The 21,011-nt window shown below is 42.2% G+C and overlaps 1 protein-coding gene across 5 annotated transcripts in view; it reads left to right on the top strand.

Annotated features, from left to right (window-relative positions):
• Nucleotides 1-2,587: 2,587 nt before the first annotated feature.
• plekhg5b (pleckstrin homology domain containing, family G (with RhoGef domain) member 5b) overlaps nucleotides 2,588-21,011 on the top strand; it is a gene marked incomplete at its 3' end in the record, with an annotated part of 67,233 nt that continues 48,809 nt past the window's right edge. For 2 of the 5 annotated variants that reach the window (XM_083975272.1, XM_083975273.1), the window contains exons 1-2: nucleotides 18,479-18,580; nucleotides 20,596-20,737. In XM_083975272.1, the coding sequence (XP_083831398.1) occupies nucleotides 18,506-18,580; nucleotides 20,596-20,737 (217 nt within the window). In that variant the 5' untranslated portion in view covers nucleotides 18,479-18,505. Of the gene's footprint in view, nucleotides 2,747-3,471; nucleotides 3,602-9,108; nucleotides 9,305-18,478; nucleotides 18,581-20,595; nucleotides 20,738-21,011 lie in introns of those variants that run through there. The other 3 variants (XM_083975275.1, XM_083975276.1, XM_083975274.1) reach the window with 3 other exon arrangements.

Consider the following 21,011-nt stretch of genomic DNA (forward strand, 5'->3'; position numbering starts at 1 on the left):
GGGATTTCTTGGTTTCCCTCATCAAACTCATCAAATACACAATCCAACAACTCCACAACGCTCTGGTGGACAAGTTGTGACCTGCACATTCACCACGCTATGAGATAATAACACAACGTTACCACACAGAGTTGTTGTAGAGGCAAATTCATGCAAATTCATGCAAAGAGATTCGGTCTATAGCTTTATGACAGTTAACTTATCAGCTCATAAAGTTATCCACCTCCTGCAATAAATAGGCCTCTAAACGCAGGGGGCATATGCCTTGTTTTGTGCTCATTTTCAGACCTTTACTTTATGTTATGAGGGCATGTTTGGTAGCATTTTAAAGTGTACCATCCTAGCTTTCATTTAAACCTAGTTTTGGACCTATCTAAGAAATATAAAGGTCACATGGTCAAACATGGTCTCAACAACAATTTTTCCACTATTTTCGTCTAAACTGTAGTCTTTTTTTTTACAGCACTTATCATACTAAAATATCATCTGTGGACATGTACCTTTTCAAAAAATGTTACTAGATTTTGCCACCTTGAGTGGTAGCTACCAAAAAGTCACATTTTGGCCTTTGGCCCATGGACTAGTTAGCGGGTTTGAGTCTTGTGTTGGACGTTGCGCTCAATGATTCTCCCAGTGACCGGCCGCACTTCTCTGGCCAATCAGTGGCCGGCAGTCGGTTGACTTCACATTTTATCATCGGCTCAGCTCAGCTCACCTGGAACCTCGCCGGAGGCTTTACCAGAAATGGGACTCCGGATGGAAACTAGCACTTGATTTGATTTTGATTTATTTGTTTGCACAGTTAAAAATTTCACAAGTAAAAGTAACAATTGTGACAATTTAAAGTGCGGGAAGAGGCAAAAACTCAGGAGCTTATCAGGTGCCTCCACCTAACAATAAAATATTATATTATACTTAAGAAAACAAAACTAGCTGCTACAATCCGGCACATTTACATGTTTTTATGTCCATTAATGTGCATTGTCCCACCCAAATAAACTAATAAATAAAATAAATAAATACCAGGTTCTATCCCTCGTGGAAAATCATTAAAAAACTGAGTCGAGTAGTGCTGGTAGAAAAGGGCCGATAGATTAATGTAGAAAATCTTATTATTGAAGAAGCTGGAAGCAGGAAAACCTGAAACTTCTTCGACCTGATGAAGTCTGATAGTTAAATATTTGGTACTTTTACCTGAAAAACAACTGAACAGATCAACCAGTCATCAATTAAAGGACTAGTCCTCTCAGATCATCGGTGTGTTGTCTCCACCTGACTGATCCTGTGACATCTCCAGGATTAATATTAGTATTTCTTTCTCCGACAAACAGGACAAACCGTTTTTCCCAGCAGCAGGAACTCTCTTCCCCCTCTGAAGGAACTCACTTCACCTGTTTGTGTTTTGTTTGGAGGAACTTGTTTAAATTTAGCTGCAGGGACGGGTCACAGATCTGCTGCCAGAAAAAAAATCCCCCCGGTTCAGGAAACTTTCAGGGGGGGGGGGGGGTTGGGCTCCCGAGGTGCGTGATCGTTTACTGATTGGTCTAATTATGCCAACGTCGTCTTTCTTCTGCAATTGTGCAACGATTAGTGTGGATCAGTGCCAGAGGTTTCTTACAAAAACAGTTTCCTTGTGGATGACATGAAGCTTGAAGTCCCTTTTTTGAAAGAGTTTGATCGGTGGATTGATTCTTCTGCCTGTTAATCACTGGAGGATCTTTGGCCCTCGCTGCAGAGCAGAAATGCAAATCTGCGAGTGTGTTGGAGGAAGTTTTTATTCTCGGGAAAAGTTCCAGCACCTTGAATTCTTAGAAAACATGGAAGTTCCTTGGAAATTTTTTCGGTGGAAAAGAACTGAAAGCTCCTCAAGAGCCATAAAACAACAGCATAGCTACCTTTTGTTTTCTCAGGTTTATGACGATACGATGGAGGATTATCAGAAGTTTTATTGATAAATGTTCAATCACAGCAGAATGAACCTTCCTTAATAAAAACAGATTTTCACTTTCCCACTCTTTTCCTGCTCAGAACATTTGAAAACAGATCCAGCTGAACTACTGTGACCTCCAGGCCCCCGGGGTCAGAGGTCAAACGAAGCGCTAAGTCAAACTGGACAAGTTCAGCACAGACACAGTTGAGAAAAAAAGAAAAAAAAAAGAAATGTGACGACACAGATTCCCCAACTCGACTCTAAAATAAATAAAGAAAACATCAAAGAGGAGTTGGTCAGACGGAAAAACTTCTAAAAACAAAAAAAGGGAATAAGAGAAATCCAGTTTCAGTGGGAGTCTCCATGAGTCAGCCAGGATGTGTGTGAGCTTGTGGGGGTGTGATTGAAGAGGGAGGGAGGGAGGGAGGGAGGGGGCGGGGTTGATGAGTTTCTTTTCTTTCTGTGTGTGTGTGTGTGTTATATGTGTGTGTGTATTCCCGGTCGACTGCTGTAGTAAACACAGCTTCAGCTTCAGCCTCTTGTCACATTCATTCGATCCCACCGGCCGTCAGATTAACTCCGTCCGCTGTTTTCACCTTGAAGCTCCTCAGGATTATTTTAGAAACGACTCTCACACTCACTCATACTGCTGACACTGACGACGACGGAGCGACTTCCAGGACTTAAAACTTTTTTTTGACAACCTGCTGTCTATTGGACCTTGGAGCTATTGATTGATTGATTGATTGATTGATTGGCTGGCTCTTCTTCCACTGAAACTCGAACCTTTTCCCAGGGAAGCTGGCGTTTTCTATGGTAGGTACAGTACATGATAATGTAAAGTTAGATGACATAATGGCTGTGAGTTTGTGCCGGCAATCGTTGTTGTGGTCCCATCTATATAATATTTTCATTATTCTGTTAATTATGTGGTTTATATATAAGAGTGAAAAGTGCCTGTTTCAGTTTTAAAGATCTAAACGTGACTTCAAATATTCAAATATTGAATTGATATAAGTGTAAAAAAAACAAAAAAACAATGTCAATGTTTGTTGATCTCCAATCAATGGATGGTTGCAGCTCCTCTTGTGTTTTTTCTGACACTCTCCTTGGGGCAGTGAAGGTAGCACACATCCACAGCACTTAAAAAGTAAAAAAAAAGAAGAGTTTTTTCCTCCTATGTCTGCATATTTCACATCTGCTTCTTATATTATGATCCGACCAGCAGTGCTGTACCCCCCCACCCCCCACCCCCCTCCACTGGCACCCACCACCTCTCTCTCTCTCTTTCTCCTTTCCATATTACTCGTTAACCAAATTGGAAGTAGTCTCCAAATAATCAATTTCCATGTCATATTTGGACCTGCTCTGCTGCCCGCATCAGCATTCACTGGAAGTTCAGATTTGACTCTGAATACCTACTCTCTCTCTCTCTCTTTCTCTTTTCTTTTCTTTTCTTTCTTTCTTTTTTTTCTCCCTCTCACTTCCTCCTTTTTTGGTCTTGTTCACCGCCCTCCTCCTGTCTATCTCTCCTTCTCCTTCTCCTTCTCCTGCCCCGGAGCTACGGTTAGGAAAAGGCTGGTTGCGTCATAGAGTCCAGGCAACATTATAGCCTGAGACAGCAGTCGGTACACTTGACTGTGTTAGAGAGCGGAGCGAGACCAGCTGCCGGTGAGTGAGTGGTGCTGCCTTTTTCTCCATTGAGCTGAACTGTGTGTGTGTATGTATAAGTGTGTGTGTGTGTGTGTGTGTGTGTGTGTGTGTGTGTGTGTGTGTGTGTGTGTGTGTGTGTGTGTGTGTGTGTATGACAGAGAGAGAAGTGAGTCTGGATGGTGTTAAGAGGATTTAATGATGTTTCTGTCTTTAAGAGCTCCAGTGAGTCGCTGTTTGTCTCATGTGTGACGACACCGTGACCGTGGCGTGTGTCATGTAAATATTTGACTCTGCTGCTGCTGCAAGCATGGGGACAAGCTTAGGGAGGGGGAGTCAGAATAATTAAAGAGCGTTTGATTGAATTTCCTCCAAATGCAACTTGTATATAAATGTATGAAAAAGAACTTCCTGTTACCTGTTGTAGCTATTTATGCTTTGGTTCGGCCACGGAAAAAAGAAGAAAGAAGGAAGGAAAAAAAAAGCTAAAAGTATCAGTTGTCTAATGGGAAAATGAGTTGTGAAAAATGAGGAGGTAATGTTTTTCTTGGGCAAACTTCAGTACATGTTGAAACATACCTTTGACTTTTGGAATGCATAGTTTTGGTGGTTCACACACACAAAAAAGAGGAGTTACAGTATTTCCTGTGAGCTTGTTTGTTCTTGAGTTTCTTTGCTTTTATGTGTCCTAGCGCTTATATATGCAGAGACGGAAGCTTCAGACACTTTTCAGATCAGTGTGTGTGGAAAAGATAAGAGCTGTGACAAAGGTTATAGTATAATGAATACATCCGGACGCTGGAGAGTTAATGAATGTCTGTTATCAATACAACCGGTAAAATTGGATATAGGCCTATTTATTACCAGAAGGAGGAAATGCAAATGTTGCTGTGTAGTGGTGTGGATCACTGTGAATAGGTTGGGTTGAGGCAGAAGTGTTAATATTTTCTTGTTTGAAAGACACAGGGCTAAATTTAGACACAAAATAAACACAATTAGCCTGGAAAGGGAAAACAAAATTACTCCAGAGACATGCAAAAAATACCAAAAGGAGACTCAAAACAACAGGAGAGATACCTAAAGTGCCTGCACAGAGACAAGAATTAACCGTTTACAGAACCAAACAGTAAGCAAATAGAAACATGTATAATATAGGCTATATAATTTGCATTTTATGGTCAGTGGCCCATTTTCTCATAATCCCTAGCTGTGTGGGAGTGTGAATGTCAAAAGTGATGTCAGTTTCTAGTAATGAAAAATGGGTCAGATTCTCCTAAATTTCTATACGTGTGAAATCTGGGGAAAAACAGAGTCATTAGTCACTGATGACATTGCAACATCATCACTACATATACAGTCTGTAACTTTATCTGATATCCAATAACTGTTAAACAAGACGATGAGTCACGAATCTGGACTCTTTTTGATAGACTGGATGTTAGATGATTGGGAAATAACGGCTCATAATAAGATTCCACAACATCACATCAGCTTTTTTATTTTAAGGATTTTGGCCACAGCTGCTGTTGGTCATAACGTTTTACTCATCCGGTTTTGAGGAAGCTGTGGCGCATTGCTAACTCGATGACGACACGCTACATGAGCAGTCCAACGGTTGAATTTTTGGCAGTGAAAACAAAAACAAATGAAAAAAGCATTTATTACCCAAAGTGTGAACTGTAAAACATCCTCCTTAGTTACACATCATTTTCAGCAGCACAGCCAGTGAGTGACCAGACTGTTTGTTTGCTAATGCTAATGACTGTTTGCTAAACTTAAGCAGCAATCCTCCATTCATGGCTTATAGCAGCCAGACAGAACCGGCCCGTCGACCTCTCGATTTCTCTGCATGATGAATTTCTGTTGCAGCCTACTCACAACACTACACTTTACTTGATTGATTTAGTAACTCAAAACCTAATAACGGCCAATAACGGAATCATTTTGGCCATTTTATATGTAGGCTAATAAAGCCAATAACATAGGGTAAGGGTAGAAGATGTCAATATGTCACAACTCGATGTGTTAGAATGAGGTTATTGATAACTTACTATATGCTTACTGCTTTCTCCGTTTGCAAACATTAGCCTATGTGAGAAATGACCAAGCAAACTGCATTTATCATGAAGCATGGTTGGAGTTTGTTTCTCAGTGTAGATGCACAGACACACAACGTCGAAATTCAAATGTTTCACAATTGTGACACATTTTCAGGGTAGAACCCTGGAAATAAAAATAAAAAACATATACGGTGGTGAGGGTTAGGCTACCGTATATCATCAGAGATCATAGTTTGTCTATAGTTGGCATGTATGGATATAAAGAATATATGGAATAGTATTTGTTTGAGAAAAGGTTGTGCGACTAATTTATAATATAACATTTCACTCCATTTATTTAGGATTAGCCCATATCAGGTGTTTATATTAAGACCATTTTTAAAGGTTTGTTTTTTAAAAAATGAATCTGGTGGAAACGTTAACAGACAGCTGCGGATCGAGTCTTTAGCTAGCTCCCTGAGTTAGCGTTAATTAGTTTGCTAGCTGCTGCTGATAAGTCTGTCTGTGTGACTAATTAACATTTCACCCAATTCAAGTTTCCTTTTTAAGGGACAACGAAGAGCCTCCGCGCACCGTGAAATTCTTTGACCGGCGCAAGACGGACTCATGTTTTCATTCATCAAGAATTAAAGTCAGAGGTTGGAAGACGATCACATACCGTCGTAGTTCCCACCATAAACGGTGATTCGGCGGCGTTATTCTCATGACTCGCCAGGCAGCGTCCGCGAAACCGGAGATAAGGAAACGCTGGTCCACCACCACTAATAATAACAAAATAACGATAGAGACAAAACGATATATTTATCTAAAATGGACCATTAACAAGTGGTAACGTAGATTCATCCACATTAATATGAGACTTTTTTATTGTCTTGGAATTTTTCGTTCTGCCGCTGGAGAAACTCCTCGTTGTCCCTTTTAAAGGTTTTTTTTTTTTTTTAATTAGTCTGGTGGAAACGGCTGCATGAGCTCCTTCATTTAGCGCCACTTAGCTTGCTAGCTGCTGCTAATGAAGTCTGTTTGTTTTGCAGCCAACAAACCTGACTTGAACTGAAAAAGCCTGTTTTTGTTGACATCTGTGTGTGAATTTTAAAGGCCTAATTATAGGAGGAGGTGGCAGCTTGGATGAAGTTGTAATAGGATGAAATGACCCTTTAAAAGCATCAGCTATAGGCTACAGGTGACCTCTGGTTGAATTAAGCCTCACATGGTTCCTCTCTGCTGCTTTAATTGATTCACTTTCACTTGCAGATGCTTTGAATGACATCGGCCGTCCGTCCTCTGTTAGTCAATGATCACCATTTCAACCAGAATTTGCCGCCGCGCGTCCTTTTATGAACATACTAAACATGTGTTTGGCTAACACACACACACACACGCACACACACGCTTCCCTCCTTGGAGGATGAAACGGAGCAAGTGCCTCTGTTTGAGTAAATCCATATGTGTGTGAGGCGTCAGGACTGTAGCTACAGTACCAGAGCGAGGAGGGAGAGTCGGTTAATAGGGAACAGACCTGCAGACAGCCAGGCAGTGTTGTTGCATAAGGGCCGCAGTAAAAAAAAAAAAAAAAAAAAAAGCCAGGCCCTAGCTGGCTCTCCTCGCCCGGCCAGAGGACAGATGGCGGCAGAAGAAAGCGAGCGGGCGGCAGCGGCTCCCTCCCATGCCACTCCTCAACAGATGCACCGCTTATTTATTGAAAAATAAATCAGACCTGGACCATGCAGGCCTGCCCAGTCCGCTGCCGCCGCTTTGATCTCCTGCAGCCGTACGCCGGCCGCTGTTCTCAATCCCACCTGCTGGGCCCGAGCTAATTGCAACTCTGTGTAATGTTTAGGAAAGTAAGGAGCTCTCCAACAAACATTGGGGGGGCTCTTTGGGGGTCATGTGCACTGCTTTGCTCCCCAGAGGACAATAAAGATCGGCTCTTTAAGGAAAAAGTTGCATTTAGCAGAGTTTGACCCCGTCTCGGTCTTGATGAAAAACATGCACGGCGCTGCAGCTTTTTTCCTTTATTTCCTCTGACAGCCCATCATGCTCAGAGCAGTAGCTGATGTTGTAGTTTTCCAGTTGCAGGTTAAAATTCATCGTCCTGACAGGAGAGCTGCTGCATGCAGGAGAACGTCTGGAGATGAAGTTAGGCTACTGCCAATTCAACTTCAACTCAATGCTGCGAGACCTAGATGTCAAGTTTTGACAATTTTTTGGGTTGGTTCACAATGTTTTTGTCTTTATTAGTCTGTTTAATTAATAAGATATACGTGTTTTTTTCATGCTTTTGGCATAAAGCATAATCTCTGAGAATAATCGTTAGTTTTATTGCATCCTGTTTTTATTTATTATCCTCTGGGACACTGGTAGACATCCGCAAAAATACTGCCAAATCTTGGATATTGAGGAATTTTAAGTGATTTCTAATCTTGTCAGTGTTTGTTAAAAGTCGCTCAGCTTGAATATCGACATTGAGGAGAAAACCATCAGCTTCAGATCTGATAAGCAACTTCAAATGTCACAGCGATTACAGTAAAAATTAGTTTACACTGCAAAAACTCAAAATCTTACCAAGAATATTTGTCTTATTTCTACTCAAAATGTCATTTCTAGTCAAAATAAATCTAATTCTACTTAAAATAAGACTCATCACATTTAAAAAGTAGCTTGTTTTTAGACACTTTTTTACTTTTTTCAAGCAAATTTTCCACTTGAAATAAGTAGAAAAATCTGATAGTGGAGCAAGTTTTTCTTTCTTATTACAAGCACAAAAAAACTTGCTTTCACTGGCAGATTTTTCTACTTATTTCAATTGAAAATTTGTTTGAAACAAGTGAAAATTTTCTAAAAACAAGTAAATTTTTAGGCGATGAGTCTTATTTTAAGTGGAAAGAGATTAGTTTTGACTAGAAATGAGACATTTTGACAAGAAATAAAACAAATATTCTTGGAAGGATTTTGAGTTTTTGCAGTGTACAGTCAAAAGGGAAATATTTGCCTCAGAGGTGTTAAGTAGTGCGTGCACCTGTGTGTGTGTCTGAGTGTGTGGTCTCTGTGTACTGACCTGCACAGGTAAAGGTTCAGGGCATTAATGTGTAATTCACTGTAAAAATGAGACGGCGGTCGTCTTGTCGTCTTTTTTCCTTCACTTGCAGACCGTGAATCACTTGATGATGCGTTCATGTGTCTGACTTTTGGTGCTGATCAGTGCAGTTGGTCGTTCATGGGCCTTTACAGTAAAGTCTCGTCTGAGTCTTTCACTGACTGACTGACTGACTTCACTGCAGTCACACTATTTGAACAAGACTCTGCACGATTCTGCCTCGTCTGGCGCAAACCAATCATTTGCGTGCGTGGGTGTGTTTATTGGGATGCAACTACTTTTTTTCCCCATTTTGTTTGCATGGAAAACGAGGAGACTATGGTAGTTTTGTTTTGTTTTGTTTTTTTGGACTTGAAGCTACTGTACCGTGAGTCGGCTCCTTCTTCAGCCTCTTTCGTCCTGACTGATGATGAGCGAGGAGCGGAGTTAATAATGCTAACATAATAACTTTACTGCTGAGGAGAAGTCCAGTTCCAGCTGCCAAAAAAAAAACAAAAAAACCCAACAGTGATGGCTTACATGTCGGGACAGGAGCTGAACGCAGCGCTGCTCTGTGGGAGTGCAGACATGGTGAGTTAGGAGATTAAAAGCTGGGCCTGGGTGATTAAACACACAGCAGCAGCGTATTACCTGGACGTCACCTGCAGTCTCAACACAGACGGACTGAAGCTGAAGCTCCAGCGTCGGACAGATAGTTGGAGCCCGAACAACTAAACAGCTTTTGTGCTCGGTCCATTATATCCATTTCTGCCCTACAAAGGCAAAGTGCAGTATCTGTGTAAATGCCAAACTGAGAAAAACAGCTTTTTGTGTTTTTCATTGTCAGGTTTAAGCATCAAATTATGAATAACTACCAAGTCTAGAATTGATTAGAAAAAGGTGGACTGGTGTATTTTGTAGTTTGTCTTTCTGACCGTTTTATGGCATATTTTGTGACCAATTTTGACAGTGTTATGGCAGATACTGCTCTTTTGCCTTGGTCTTAGCTACAGATATGGCACTTTGCCTTGGTTTCACAGTGCTTTTTTGGATGGACAGCAAAATAAAAAGCCCAATAACTCTGGAAATTTTAGCAGCACCAATATCAAATTCTACCAGATTGAAGATAAGAGAATATGCCACACTTTTGATTGGTCAAAAAAAAGAAAAAAATTGAAAAAATGCAGATACTGCACTTTGCCTTTGTAAGGCAGCATTGTTTCCAGTATGAAGCATTAGTGGAGCTGTTGTGTTTAGTGTTGATTCAGGTCGGCTTTGATTTCATGTTTTCTATAGTGTGTGTGTGTGTGTGTGTGTGTGTGTGTGTGTGTGTGTGTGTGTGGAGGTTGATGATGGCCTCTTGGAACAATGTCAGGGTATTGAGTTTGCTCTATGGGCGTGGGCACCGCCATGACAAACAGAGTGCGTGTGTGTGTGTTTATGTGTGTGTGTGTTATAGTAGAGTAATAAATGTGTGGGAAAACTCCAGTTTTCCTCCCAGTGTGTCAGTGACAGATAAGACTTTTTAGCAGGTTGTTTTTCCATTACATGCTGTACATTAACCTCCCAACCCACTTCACACACTCACAAACACACACACACCCATGCTTACAGCCTGATATGTACACACACACTCTAGCAGTAAACATAGCACAATAGAGGCTTTAATAAAATCTCCAGCTGGAGTGTGTTTCCTCCTGACCACCTGTTAATTCTCACTCTCCGTTGTTTACATCTGGTCTTGTTCTTCATTGGCATCAATTTTATTTATCTTTAGGGGTTTGAGCTTCATTTTCAAGCCATATTCTTTAAAGGGATAGTTCAACATTTTGGCTAATTGGCCCATTGCCGTAATTCCTATAGTCATAGCAGTAGGTTCGTTACCTTTAATTGTCGGTGCAAGCTGTTTTTAGAACGGCGGAGCAGAGCCGTGAGCTGCTCAGAGCTACGCTACGGAGGCTCATGGGATTTCTTGGTTCCCTCATCAAACTCATCAAATACACAATCCAACAACTCCACAACGCTCTGGTGGACACGTTGTGACCTGCACATTCACCACGCTATGAGATAATAACACAACGTTACCAGACAGAGTTGTTTTAGAGGGAAATACAGAGACTGTTGATGAACTGTCCCTGAAGGCAACGCGCATCAGCGGTTTTGCATGAATTTCCCTCTAAAACAACTCTGTCTGGTAACGTTGTGTTATTATCTATTAGCGTGGTGAATGTGCAGGTCACAACTTGTCCACCAGAGCGTTGTGGAGTTGTTGGATTGTGTATTTGATGAGTTTGATGAGGGAAACCAAGAAATCCCATGAGCCTCCGTAGCGTAGCTCTGAGCAGCTCACGGCTCTGCTCCGCCGTTCTAAAAATAGCTTGCACCGACAAATAAAGGTAACGAACCTACTGCTATGACTATGGAGATTATGGCAATGGGCCGATTTGCGCAAATGTTGAACTATCCCTTTAAAGTCAGACCCTGATCTCTTATCCAAACCTTTTAACCTCCACTCCCTCTTTGTTGTGACCAATGTAGAACAATGTAGAAAACATAAAAGCTTCTTATTTTTAGCCGTCGCTCCGTTGTTGCTCCCAACAATTAAAAAGACACATGTTACCAAGTGGCAGATAAAATCAGCTTAATCAAGTTAAATCCATTATGACTTGAATTAGACTTTTTACTGCTGTTGTTTTTCTGTCTGTCTGCACTCGGCCCGGTCCGAGGAGATTCCCATAGAAAAGCCCAGTGGATGTGAACAGTCTGAGCTCTTTAAACGGAGGCGTGGCAGCCAGCAGCCACTCAGTCCTCGTCCTCCTGACCGTCAGCTTCTCTTGTAAAAGTAAAAAAGATGTCACATGAAAACACTGCCAGTAAAGGATAAATCTCCCTCTTGTCTGTGTGTGTGTGTGTGTGTGTGTGTGTGTTTCCTTGTCGTGACACAAAGGAAAGATTTATACTTTATCTTTGGTGGTGTTTTCCAAACAGTATTTTAGGTTTTTTTTTTTTTTTTTTTACAAGAGAAAAGACTTTAAAGATGAAGACCAGACGAGTTGGTTTGGCAAATATGTGTCTGGTTAACTGACCCTACTCTGCCAAAAAGTGGGCACACCCACTTTCCTGAGCTGTTTTCTATGGAAACCATTTGGGATAGTTTACCAGGCAGTGGATGAGACAGTCCTGAGTGTCGGGACGTCACTCTGTTACCTCAGTGAGTCACGGCCGACGGTGCTGATCCACCAGACCGTGCCGTGTTTTATCTGCTTCTACAGTACACTGCAAAAACTCAAAATCTTCCCAAGAACATTTGGCGTATTTCTTGTCAAAATGTCTAATTTCTAGTCAAAACTCATCTCTTTTCACTTAAAATAAGACTCATCACCTAAAAACGAACTTGTTTTTAGATAATTTTCACTTATTTCAAACAACTATTCACTTGCAATAAGTAGAAAACTTGCTCCAGTATCAGATTTTTCTACTTATTTCAAGTAAAAATGTGCTTGAAAGAAGTAAAAAGTGTCTAAAATCAAGCTGCTTTTTATGTGATGAGTCTTATTTTATGTATAATGAGGTTTGTTTTGACTAGAAATGACATTTTGACTAGAAATAAGACAAATATTCTTGGTAAGATATTTGACTTTTTGCAGTGTAAGAGTTAAAATAATAACCAGCAGGATGTGACTGTAAGGATTTCATACTTTGTGCTCCTCATTTTCACTGTTGTGTGTGTGAGTGTGTGTGGTGTTTCTGGCTTCTCAGCCCGTAAAGTGCAATTACAGAGCCACCGAGTTATTTATAACTTTGGTTGCATACTAGAAAACTGAACCTAATTAGATTAGATAAGAAAGGAGAGGTTTGATAAAAGGCTCTCATGCTGCTCCAGCCTCATCAGCCTTTATGCGACCGAGCGGCGAGAGCCCATTACCTCTCTGAAGATAAGTCGTGAGAGGAGCTGTATCCCGCGGCGGCTCACATACCCTCCTCCTGCTCTGACCTGACGAAAACACACACGTGCAACTCGCTGATACATGCTATTACATAAGTGCTAGGTAGGTGCGCTCTGGCAGGACAAGCTGTTCCGGAGGAGGAAGAAGAGCCGAGCGAGGAGGTCGGAGAGGGAAAACGTCAGGAAGTTTGATCCAGTTTAGTTCTGGCTTCTGCAAAACCAGTAAGAGCATTACCGAGCAGATTCTCTCCCTCTGCTCTGCTCTGCTCTGCTCTGTGATGGATGGGCTGTATAGGCTATCACATGGAGTCAGATCTGTAATCTGGATTTGAATTTATCTGCGGCCTTTTCTTCCCTCAATGCGTCATATAATTCCATACACAAAGACCAGATCGCCCGCTGTTTTTCCAGCTCGTCGTGAGGACGCGGCGAGCCGTCCAAAACTTCCTATTTAAAACAGTCCCATGGGAGCCAAAATTGTGATGGTGGTGAGGAAATTGCAGCCAGATTGAGCTGCCAGGTTGTTGCCCTGAACCCACAAGTTCCATCGTTAATTATAAATCATGTTTAAAACATTTGAGCCTCGACTTTAATACGACTCCACACACAGCTTAATGCCTTTAGCATCAGCTGCTGCTGGGTGAAGCCGGCTCTGTTGTGCTGCACGGGAGATAAATAAGACCAAACTCTGAGTGTTGGTGCTGTAAAGTGTGTGTGTGTGTGTGTGTGTGTGTGTGTGTGTGTGTGTGTGTGTGTGTGTGTGTGTGTGTGTGTGTGTGTGTGTGTGTGTGTGTGTGTGTGTGTGTGTGTGTGTGTGTGTGTGTGTGTGTGTGTGTGTGTGTGTGTGGGGTTGTATAGCCTTCATATGTTGCGTGCCAGCGTTGGGAGGATTAAGTGTGAAGGTAATAATCCTGATTCACCTCAGAAGGCTCCAGTCATCTTCTTTCAAACACCAACGGCTTTATTACAGCTGAGTGACTAGTGCTGTGGTGGTTGATGACACAGCCTCGGATCGGGCATGCCTGTGTTTGTAAGTCTGTGTGTGTGTGTGTGTGTGTGTGTGTGCAATGTGCGTGTGTGTGTGCGTGTGGTGAATTGGCGTGTTTGCAGGATGTGTGGAAACAAGGGTGCATAAGCAGGTGCTGCCACGTGGCGTTGGACGTGCTAAGCCGGGACGAGGGCCGCTGTGGGGGCCGGACGGTGTGTGTTCTCAGCTGTCGGGGAGGGTGTGTGTGTGTGTGTGTGTATGAAGGTGGGGCATTGTGTGTGTGTGTATGTGTATGTGTTTGTGTGTGTATATGCATTTGTGTGTGTGCATAAATTGTTTCATCTACAGTCAGTCACTCATGCTCCCCTGAACCTCCCCACTAATCCGGGCAGATCTGAGAGCAGGCATGCAGGGTGGAGGGGATATATACGTGTGTGTGTGTGTGTGTGGGCGGGCACACGCGACACACACTCACATGACACATGTTGTCTCGCAACACGTTCATGAACTCCCAGTATGTGACACGACGCATGTTTTGCCCGTCAGCTGTCCTCCTCCTCTGCTTCTCTTACACTGCAAAAACTCAAAATCTTTCCAAGAATATTTGTCTTATTTCTTGTCAAAATATCTCATTTCTAGTCAAAACTAATCTCTTTCCACTAAATAAGACTCATCACCTAAAAATTAACTTGTTTTTAGATCATTTTCACTTGTTTCAAACAAATTTTCACTTGAAATAAGTAGAAAAATCTGCCAGTGAAAGCAAGTTTTTTGTGCTTGTTATAAGGAAGAAAAACTTGCTCCACTCTCAGATTTTTCTACTTATTTCAAGTGAAAATCTGCTTGAAAGAAGTAAAAAGTGTCTAAAAACAACCTGTGTTTTAATGTGATGAGTCTTATTTTAAGTATAATGAGATTTGTTTTGACTAGAAATAAGACTAATATTCTTGGTAAGATATTTGACTTTTTGCAGTGTACACTCACACTTCCAGGTTCAGATCCTTAGAAAAAGTCCAGATAATCAAAATCAGGTCGTCAATCACTCCTCTCATTGATAGGAATGTTCACTATTGCAAAAATCTGCCTGGTGTATATCTTCAGGGTTACCTGTCAGGCTTTTCTAGGATTTTTCCTTTTAGGTTTTTTTTTATATTTATTTATTTTATTTTACCCGGTTTGGTGCTGTTTGGTCTTTTCTTCCTCCTGCAATGATGATGATGCTCTCGTTTGTCTTGGCTAAAGCGTCAGATGTGCTCTGCTGCAGCAGGAATGTGAACGCCTCATCTTCACAATAAGCGGAGAGGCCTTATAAACCTTCAATCTCTACCCCATTGTCTAAATATGGCATCGTGGTTTTCGCTCGGGGGGCCGACTACTCGTCTCCGTCTGCACCTCGCTGGAGAAGATAGCACCTGTGTGCGATGGGACATTCAACCGCGCCGTGTGAAAACTGTGCAACCGACGCTGACTTCAGAGTCGAGCGTTATAAAGTAGGTGATGTTGTAACAGATTTCTGCGACTGCCGTGAAGCCTCGGTCCTCGGTGGCTGCGGGCTGAGGTCAGTGAGTCAGTCAGTCGGGGGCTGAAACACTCCTCTTCTGTGTGTGTCTGCAACCTGCCAAACGTCATCCGCTGCAGTGATTGAGAAATATCTGAAACAGAGTGTTTTCACGCTGCTGTTCCCATCGTCATCCTCCTCCTTTTACAATAACCATCACACTGTGAGAACAAGACTGAGCAGGATCTCACTTAATTAACGTCATAAAACAAAAAAAACACCAACACTTGAGTAAGAATTTCCTGTCTTTTTTTTCCAGCTGGAATCGATATGAGTTCACACTGCAAAAACCCAAAATCTTACCAAGAATATTTGTCGTATTTCTAGTTAAAATGTCATTTCTAGTCAAAACAAATCTCATTATACTTAAAATAAGACTCATCACATCAAAAAGCAGCTTGTTTTTAGACACTTTTTACAAGCAGATTTTCACTTGAAATAAGTAGAAAAATCTGATAGTAGAGCAAGTTTTTCTTTTTTATTACAAGCACAAAAACCTTGCTTTCACTTGTAGATTTTTCTACTTATTTCAATTGAAAATTTGTTTGAAACAAGTGAAAACTGTCTAAAAACAAGTTCATTTTAAGGTGATGCGTCTTGTTTTAACTGCAGAGATTAGTTTTGACTAAAATTGAGACATTTTGACAAGAAATAAGACAAATATTCTTGGAAAGATTTTGAGTTTTTGCAGTGTATGAATCTAAACTTCCTTCCACTACTTTGTCCCAGATTGAAAAATCCCAACTACTTGATGGATTCCTATGAAACTTGGATGTTCATGTTAACAATCAGGATGGATTATAACTGTGGTGATCTCTCAGCTTCAAGTCCTGTTGTTTGGATTGTGACCAAATACCGTAAATTCTCAAATAAAAGCCTCAAAGTCTCAAACAGACTCTGGTCTCCTGTACTGGGTCTAACGGGTCTGGCTCCAGGTTTCAGCAAATAAAAGCCGAGTCTCAGTTAGAAGCCGGGTCTATTTCTATTTTCTGCAAGTTCCTGTGAATGTACAAAACCTCTCAAAGCCCACAATCGCCTGTTTGAGCGCTTTCTAAACTGCTTCATTTGTTCTAGAGTTCTCAACGGTCTTGAAAATTAAAACGTGACCAGGTCCGACCCACGTCTATTCAAACCCAGACCCGATGCAGCCGTACTCATGATCTTTCATTTTCGGCACGAACGTGGTCAAAACAACGAAGCCCTTGGTCTATCCATATAGGCTAGATGCCTGTGAATAAAAGCCCGGGTTTCTATTGGAGAATTTACTCTACCTGCAGATCTTATAGCTTCAGCTGCTCCTGGTTTAGTGTAACTAGAAAATATTAGCATACTATCAAGGTTAACTATGGAAATGAAAATATTAGGCCTAAGTGTTATTCCAGCTCACCATCATCTTGCGTGATTATATAGGTTACATTAGCATTTAGCTCAAAGTAGCTACTGCTACAGCTTCACAGTGTTGTTAGCATCATGGCTACGTGCTAATAATTATAGCCTACATGATAATTAGACATTTTGCAGCAGTTGGAGGCCACAAACCACAACTGTCAATAGCCTATATTTGAAGGTCATACAACTTTTTCATCAAAACGATTAATTTTTCAAAAATAATACATCCACAGAAGGTCAGAGGGGTGCAGAATAAAAGTAGTATTTTACTGAAAAAATAAATTATATAAATAAGTGTTTTATACATTTTTATGGGTCCGAAATTACATCTGGTTACGTTGGCAACGTCGACCTGAAATGATCGACGCTCAGGGGGGGCCAGATCGTGATGATAGCTAATGCTAATGCTAACTTACAGTCAGCTGGTACTGTAACGTTTCCGGCGCAGGCGTGATGCTGCAGGTTTGTCGGGTTCGTCTGCAGGTGAGTTAGTGTGAAATTACTCAGTTGTGTTTCCAGTCCGCCGTCAACACCGGAGCTGCTGCTGCTCGTTAAATACGGTTAGCGTTAGCTTAGCTTTAGCTAATAGCCGCTCCCTATTGCGTGTTACCTGGCAACCAGTACAACTGAAGGTTGGAGCGAGTGCGGGCGAGTGTGAGTGGGATACCTACTGACTGGGAGGAATTAAACTTGTAGCTTCAAGTTGGCACCATGATGAACTTGTTAGCTCAGTGTTACCAGCATTAGCATTCATTTAAAGTTGCGTTTGTGTTCATTTTAGGAATCTGGTATTGACTTTACTAGCTTTACTTGACTTTGTCTGCTGTTTGTAGCTTGTGTGTTTGTGTGTTTCTTAGTAGGCTAACGGCTTGAAAACCGCAATAATGAACTGAAAGATGCTAAAATGTCCTGTTGAGCTCAGCAAAACTACAGAATTATCTCTCTGTATCGATTCCTACCAACTTTAAAATATATTTCTGGTTTATAGCCTAAGAGCCTGTTTTTTATTGTCACACTTGGAGCCATTATTATATTGTCCTCAGTATTAATAACACAAGACTGGTATAACTGCATCATATTTCTTTCTGTATGTTTTTGCCATTTTATTGCAGTTGTGTTCCCAGATCCTATCAATGACTTTATGAGGTGCAATACAGATAGTCAATATTATGAAAATAAGGCCCAAGTTTGTAATAAACTGGAATTATCCTTTAACCCTGCTGTGTTTATTGTAGGGAGAGCGTCATGCTCACTAGTGTAAACACGGCCCATCCTCTTTATTTTGTTTAGCCGACTGCTCTCCTCTCAGTCTCGCTCTCGTCGTTCTCTTTCTATTTTAAAACCTCTCTCCGGTCGGGGCTCTGTCTGCAGCCTTGGGTATAGTTAGTGACCCTATAGTGACTGTGAGAGGAAGGGAGGAGTCGGTGCTGGTGGTGGCAGAGGACAGAGAAGAAAGGGAGAGAGAGGAAAAAGAGGAGAAGACCCTGGCTGGCGGAGCTGAGAGCGGGCTGTTTAATCTCTGCAGGACTGTCAGATGGCTTTGACAGAGCACAGGCACCAATTAGGCTGCAAGATTAGGGGGGCTTTGTACTTCTGAAAAGCTTCTGGATGGACCTTTTTTTTTTTCCTTCCTTCCTGCCTTGGGTTTATATCTTTACTGGGACTCCTCACCCTCACCCTCCCTTAACTTTATCCCTCTCCTCCCTCCCTCCCTCCCTCCCTCCTCTCTTCTGTCCTCCACCGGCCCCGCGACCTCCTTAAAGTCTTGCGATTATACCTGGCTAGACATTGAGAGGAGTGGATTAATAAGGCAGTGCAAGGCGGCTCGTCATTGTGGCTTGTGGACAGAGGCGAGTCAGCAGAGCCGAGGCAGCGAGGTGGCGAGCAGCGAGTGAGCAGCGAGTGAGCTGGATGTTTATTGGGGTCGTGGTGGTGGGTTCCTGCCTGCTGGACGGGGACATGGAGTCGCTTTCCACAGACTCGACGGTAGAGTACCAGAGGGAGGAGGGGAGGGGGCTATAGCTGTTATAAGGGTTATAAGGGTAGGGACTACAGATGGAAATTAGCTGGGAGCTAAATCTGGTCTGGTGCAACCATCTTTTCATTTTTTTCCTTTAAATGATTAATGTAATTGCACATTGTCCCTTATTAAACTAATAAACTAAACTATAAAATCTGAATCACTTGACTTGCACTAAATCTCTGTTGTGTTGTGTGTAGTTGCAGCTATAATAATGTATATGGTCCCCTCAACCCCAGCACTTAGCCATCAACCAAGTATTTTGTGTAATGATGTCATTCCCTCCTTTTCCTTTATCTTTTTTGGGGTATATTTTGTCTTAAAGAAAAGGGACAGGTCGACACATGCACTGTACTGCACTGAAAGAGTTAAATCCACTGAGAATAGTCTGTGCATAGGCTACTAACTTCCACACCAAGTGCTCAAGCTGTAAAGATGGACAGTTGCACCTTGAGGTGGACGAACGAACGGTTGCCATGCCTTTACTTGAAAAGTTTACCACCTTCTCTGCGTAAACAGTGTCACAGCTCTTGTCAGTCAGATTTATTTGTCTTTTTAATATTGTTGTCTTTTAAATATGTGTTGTGTATTCTGCAGCAGTGTATAGTGACCTAGAGGAGGCCTGCGTCAGGGAGCTGCTCTGGTTTCATGTGTATCTATAGCTGTTGTGTTTACATGAAGGCTCGACTGCACAGCACAGCTTGCTCTCCAACCCCCCCGGTTGATCACATGAGCACATATTTACACACACACATGCACAGACACACTGCTCCTCCTTAGTACATGGGAACAATTACAGGAAATACATTAGTAGGACCTCTATTGTATCTCCCCATACATCCTTATACTTCCTGGGCTGGGTGTGTGTGCATGATGGCGTCCAGGGTGGAGTGAGGTAGATGTAGTGGTCCCGGTTCAATGCTGAGGTGAGGGGAAGATAGCGATGAGGGGGAGGGGAGAGGGGCAGGAGCCGCAGCAGGGGGGTAAGAGGGGTAAGAGGGGTAAGAGGGGGTCGGATCTGTCTGGGCCTGAGACGGAGATCCTTAATCCTGCTTCCTTCTGCCGCCTGTCGCCTCGGCTCCTCTGGCCGCTTGCAGCTCTGCACTGCAAAAACTCAACATCTTTCCAAGAATATTTGTCTTATTTCTTGTCAAAATGTCTAATTTCTGGTCAAAACTAATCTCTTTCCACTTAAAATAAGACTCATCACCTAAAAATGTACTTGTTTTTAGATCATTTTCACTTGTTTCAAACAAATATTCACTTGAAATAAGTAGAACAATTTGCCAGTGAAAGCAAGTTTTTTGTGCGTGTAATAAGGAAGAAAAACTTGCTCCACTATCAGATTTTTCTACTTATTTCAAGTGAAAAATTCTTGAAAAAAGTAAAAAGTGTCTAAAAACAAGCTGCTTTTTATGTGACGAGTCTCATTTTAAGTATAATGAGATTTATTTGACTAGAAATGAGACAAATATTCTTAGTAAGATTTTGAGTTTTTGCAGTGTGCGGCCTGGAAGCCTCCCAGTCGCTGACCTGTGATCAGTTTCATTGTCACCCCTCGAGAGGCTATTTTGGATTATGTAAGGCCGGCGAGGGTAAGCTGTTCCCAGATCAGATCGGCACACAAGGTGAAAAAAAACTTGACTCACTACTAGTCTTAAGTCTATTAGTTTTCTTCATCATCCCACTGATGGCGAGGGGCGGGTGGGGTGGGGGGCAGATGGTGGGGAGGGGGAGCCACCAAACCTCAGGAATGCCCCGTGGCAGAGCTGTGGTCAGTTAATTGTGGCAGGAACAATAGTGAGTCAGGGAGCTGTTTATTCTAAATGTGTGTGACTGTTTTGCCCTTTTCACTTCGGCCCAGTCTTTAAAAATACTTTTGTTTTGTTTTTTAACACGAGGACCTTGTGTACTGACCTGACTCTCTCTCTCTTGCCCCCCCCTCCTCCCCTCTTCCCCCCCTCTGTCTCTCTCTGTGCAGGTTTGCCACCACCCAGACTGTCAAGACCTGAATAGCAAAAGCCCCCTTCACCTGTGTGAGTCATGTGACTCGCGCTACCATTCAGAGAACACAGACAACATGCACTTTGACCGGCACCCCCGATTTGACTTACAACCTCAAGGTAAGTTAACGTCTCATGGTGTTTGCCGTTGTCATGATGACATTAGCTATTCTTCCTGGGGTTAGGCCCCAATGCGATTTTTAAAAAGAACATAATACATACTCACATTCATGGATGTTACAGATCACTGTAACACCTCATCATATCATATACACAAACAGCAAATGTAGCCGGAACGGGTCTGCTCGGTCCCGACCACGCTGTTCGTGTGTAGTACTCTGCGTTCATTCAATGACCGGGGGACACGGGGCTGATTCTCACATCAACTTTATTC

Source organism: Trachurus trachurus (genome assembly GCF_905171665.1).
Source record: "Trachurus trachurus genome assembly, chromosome: 7".
Taxonomy (NCBI): domain Eukaryota; kingdom Metazoa; phylum Chordata; class Actinopteri; order Carangiformes; family Carangidae; genus Trachurus; species Trachurus trachurus.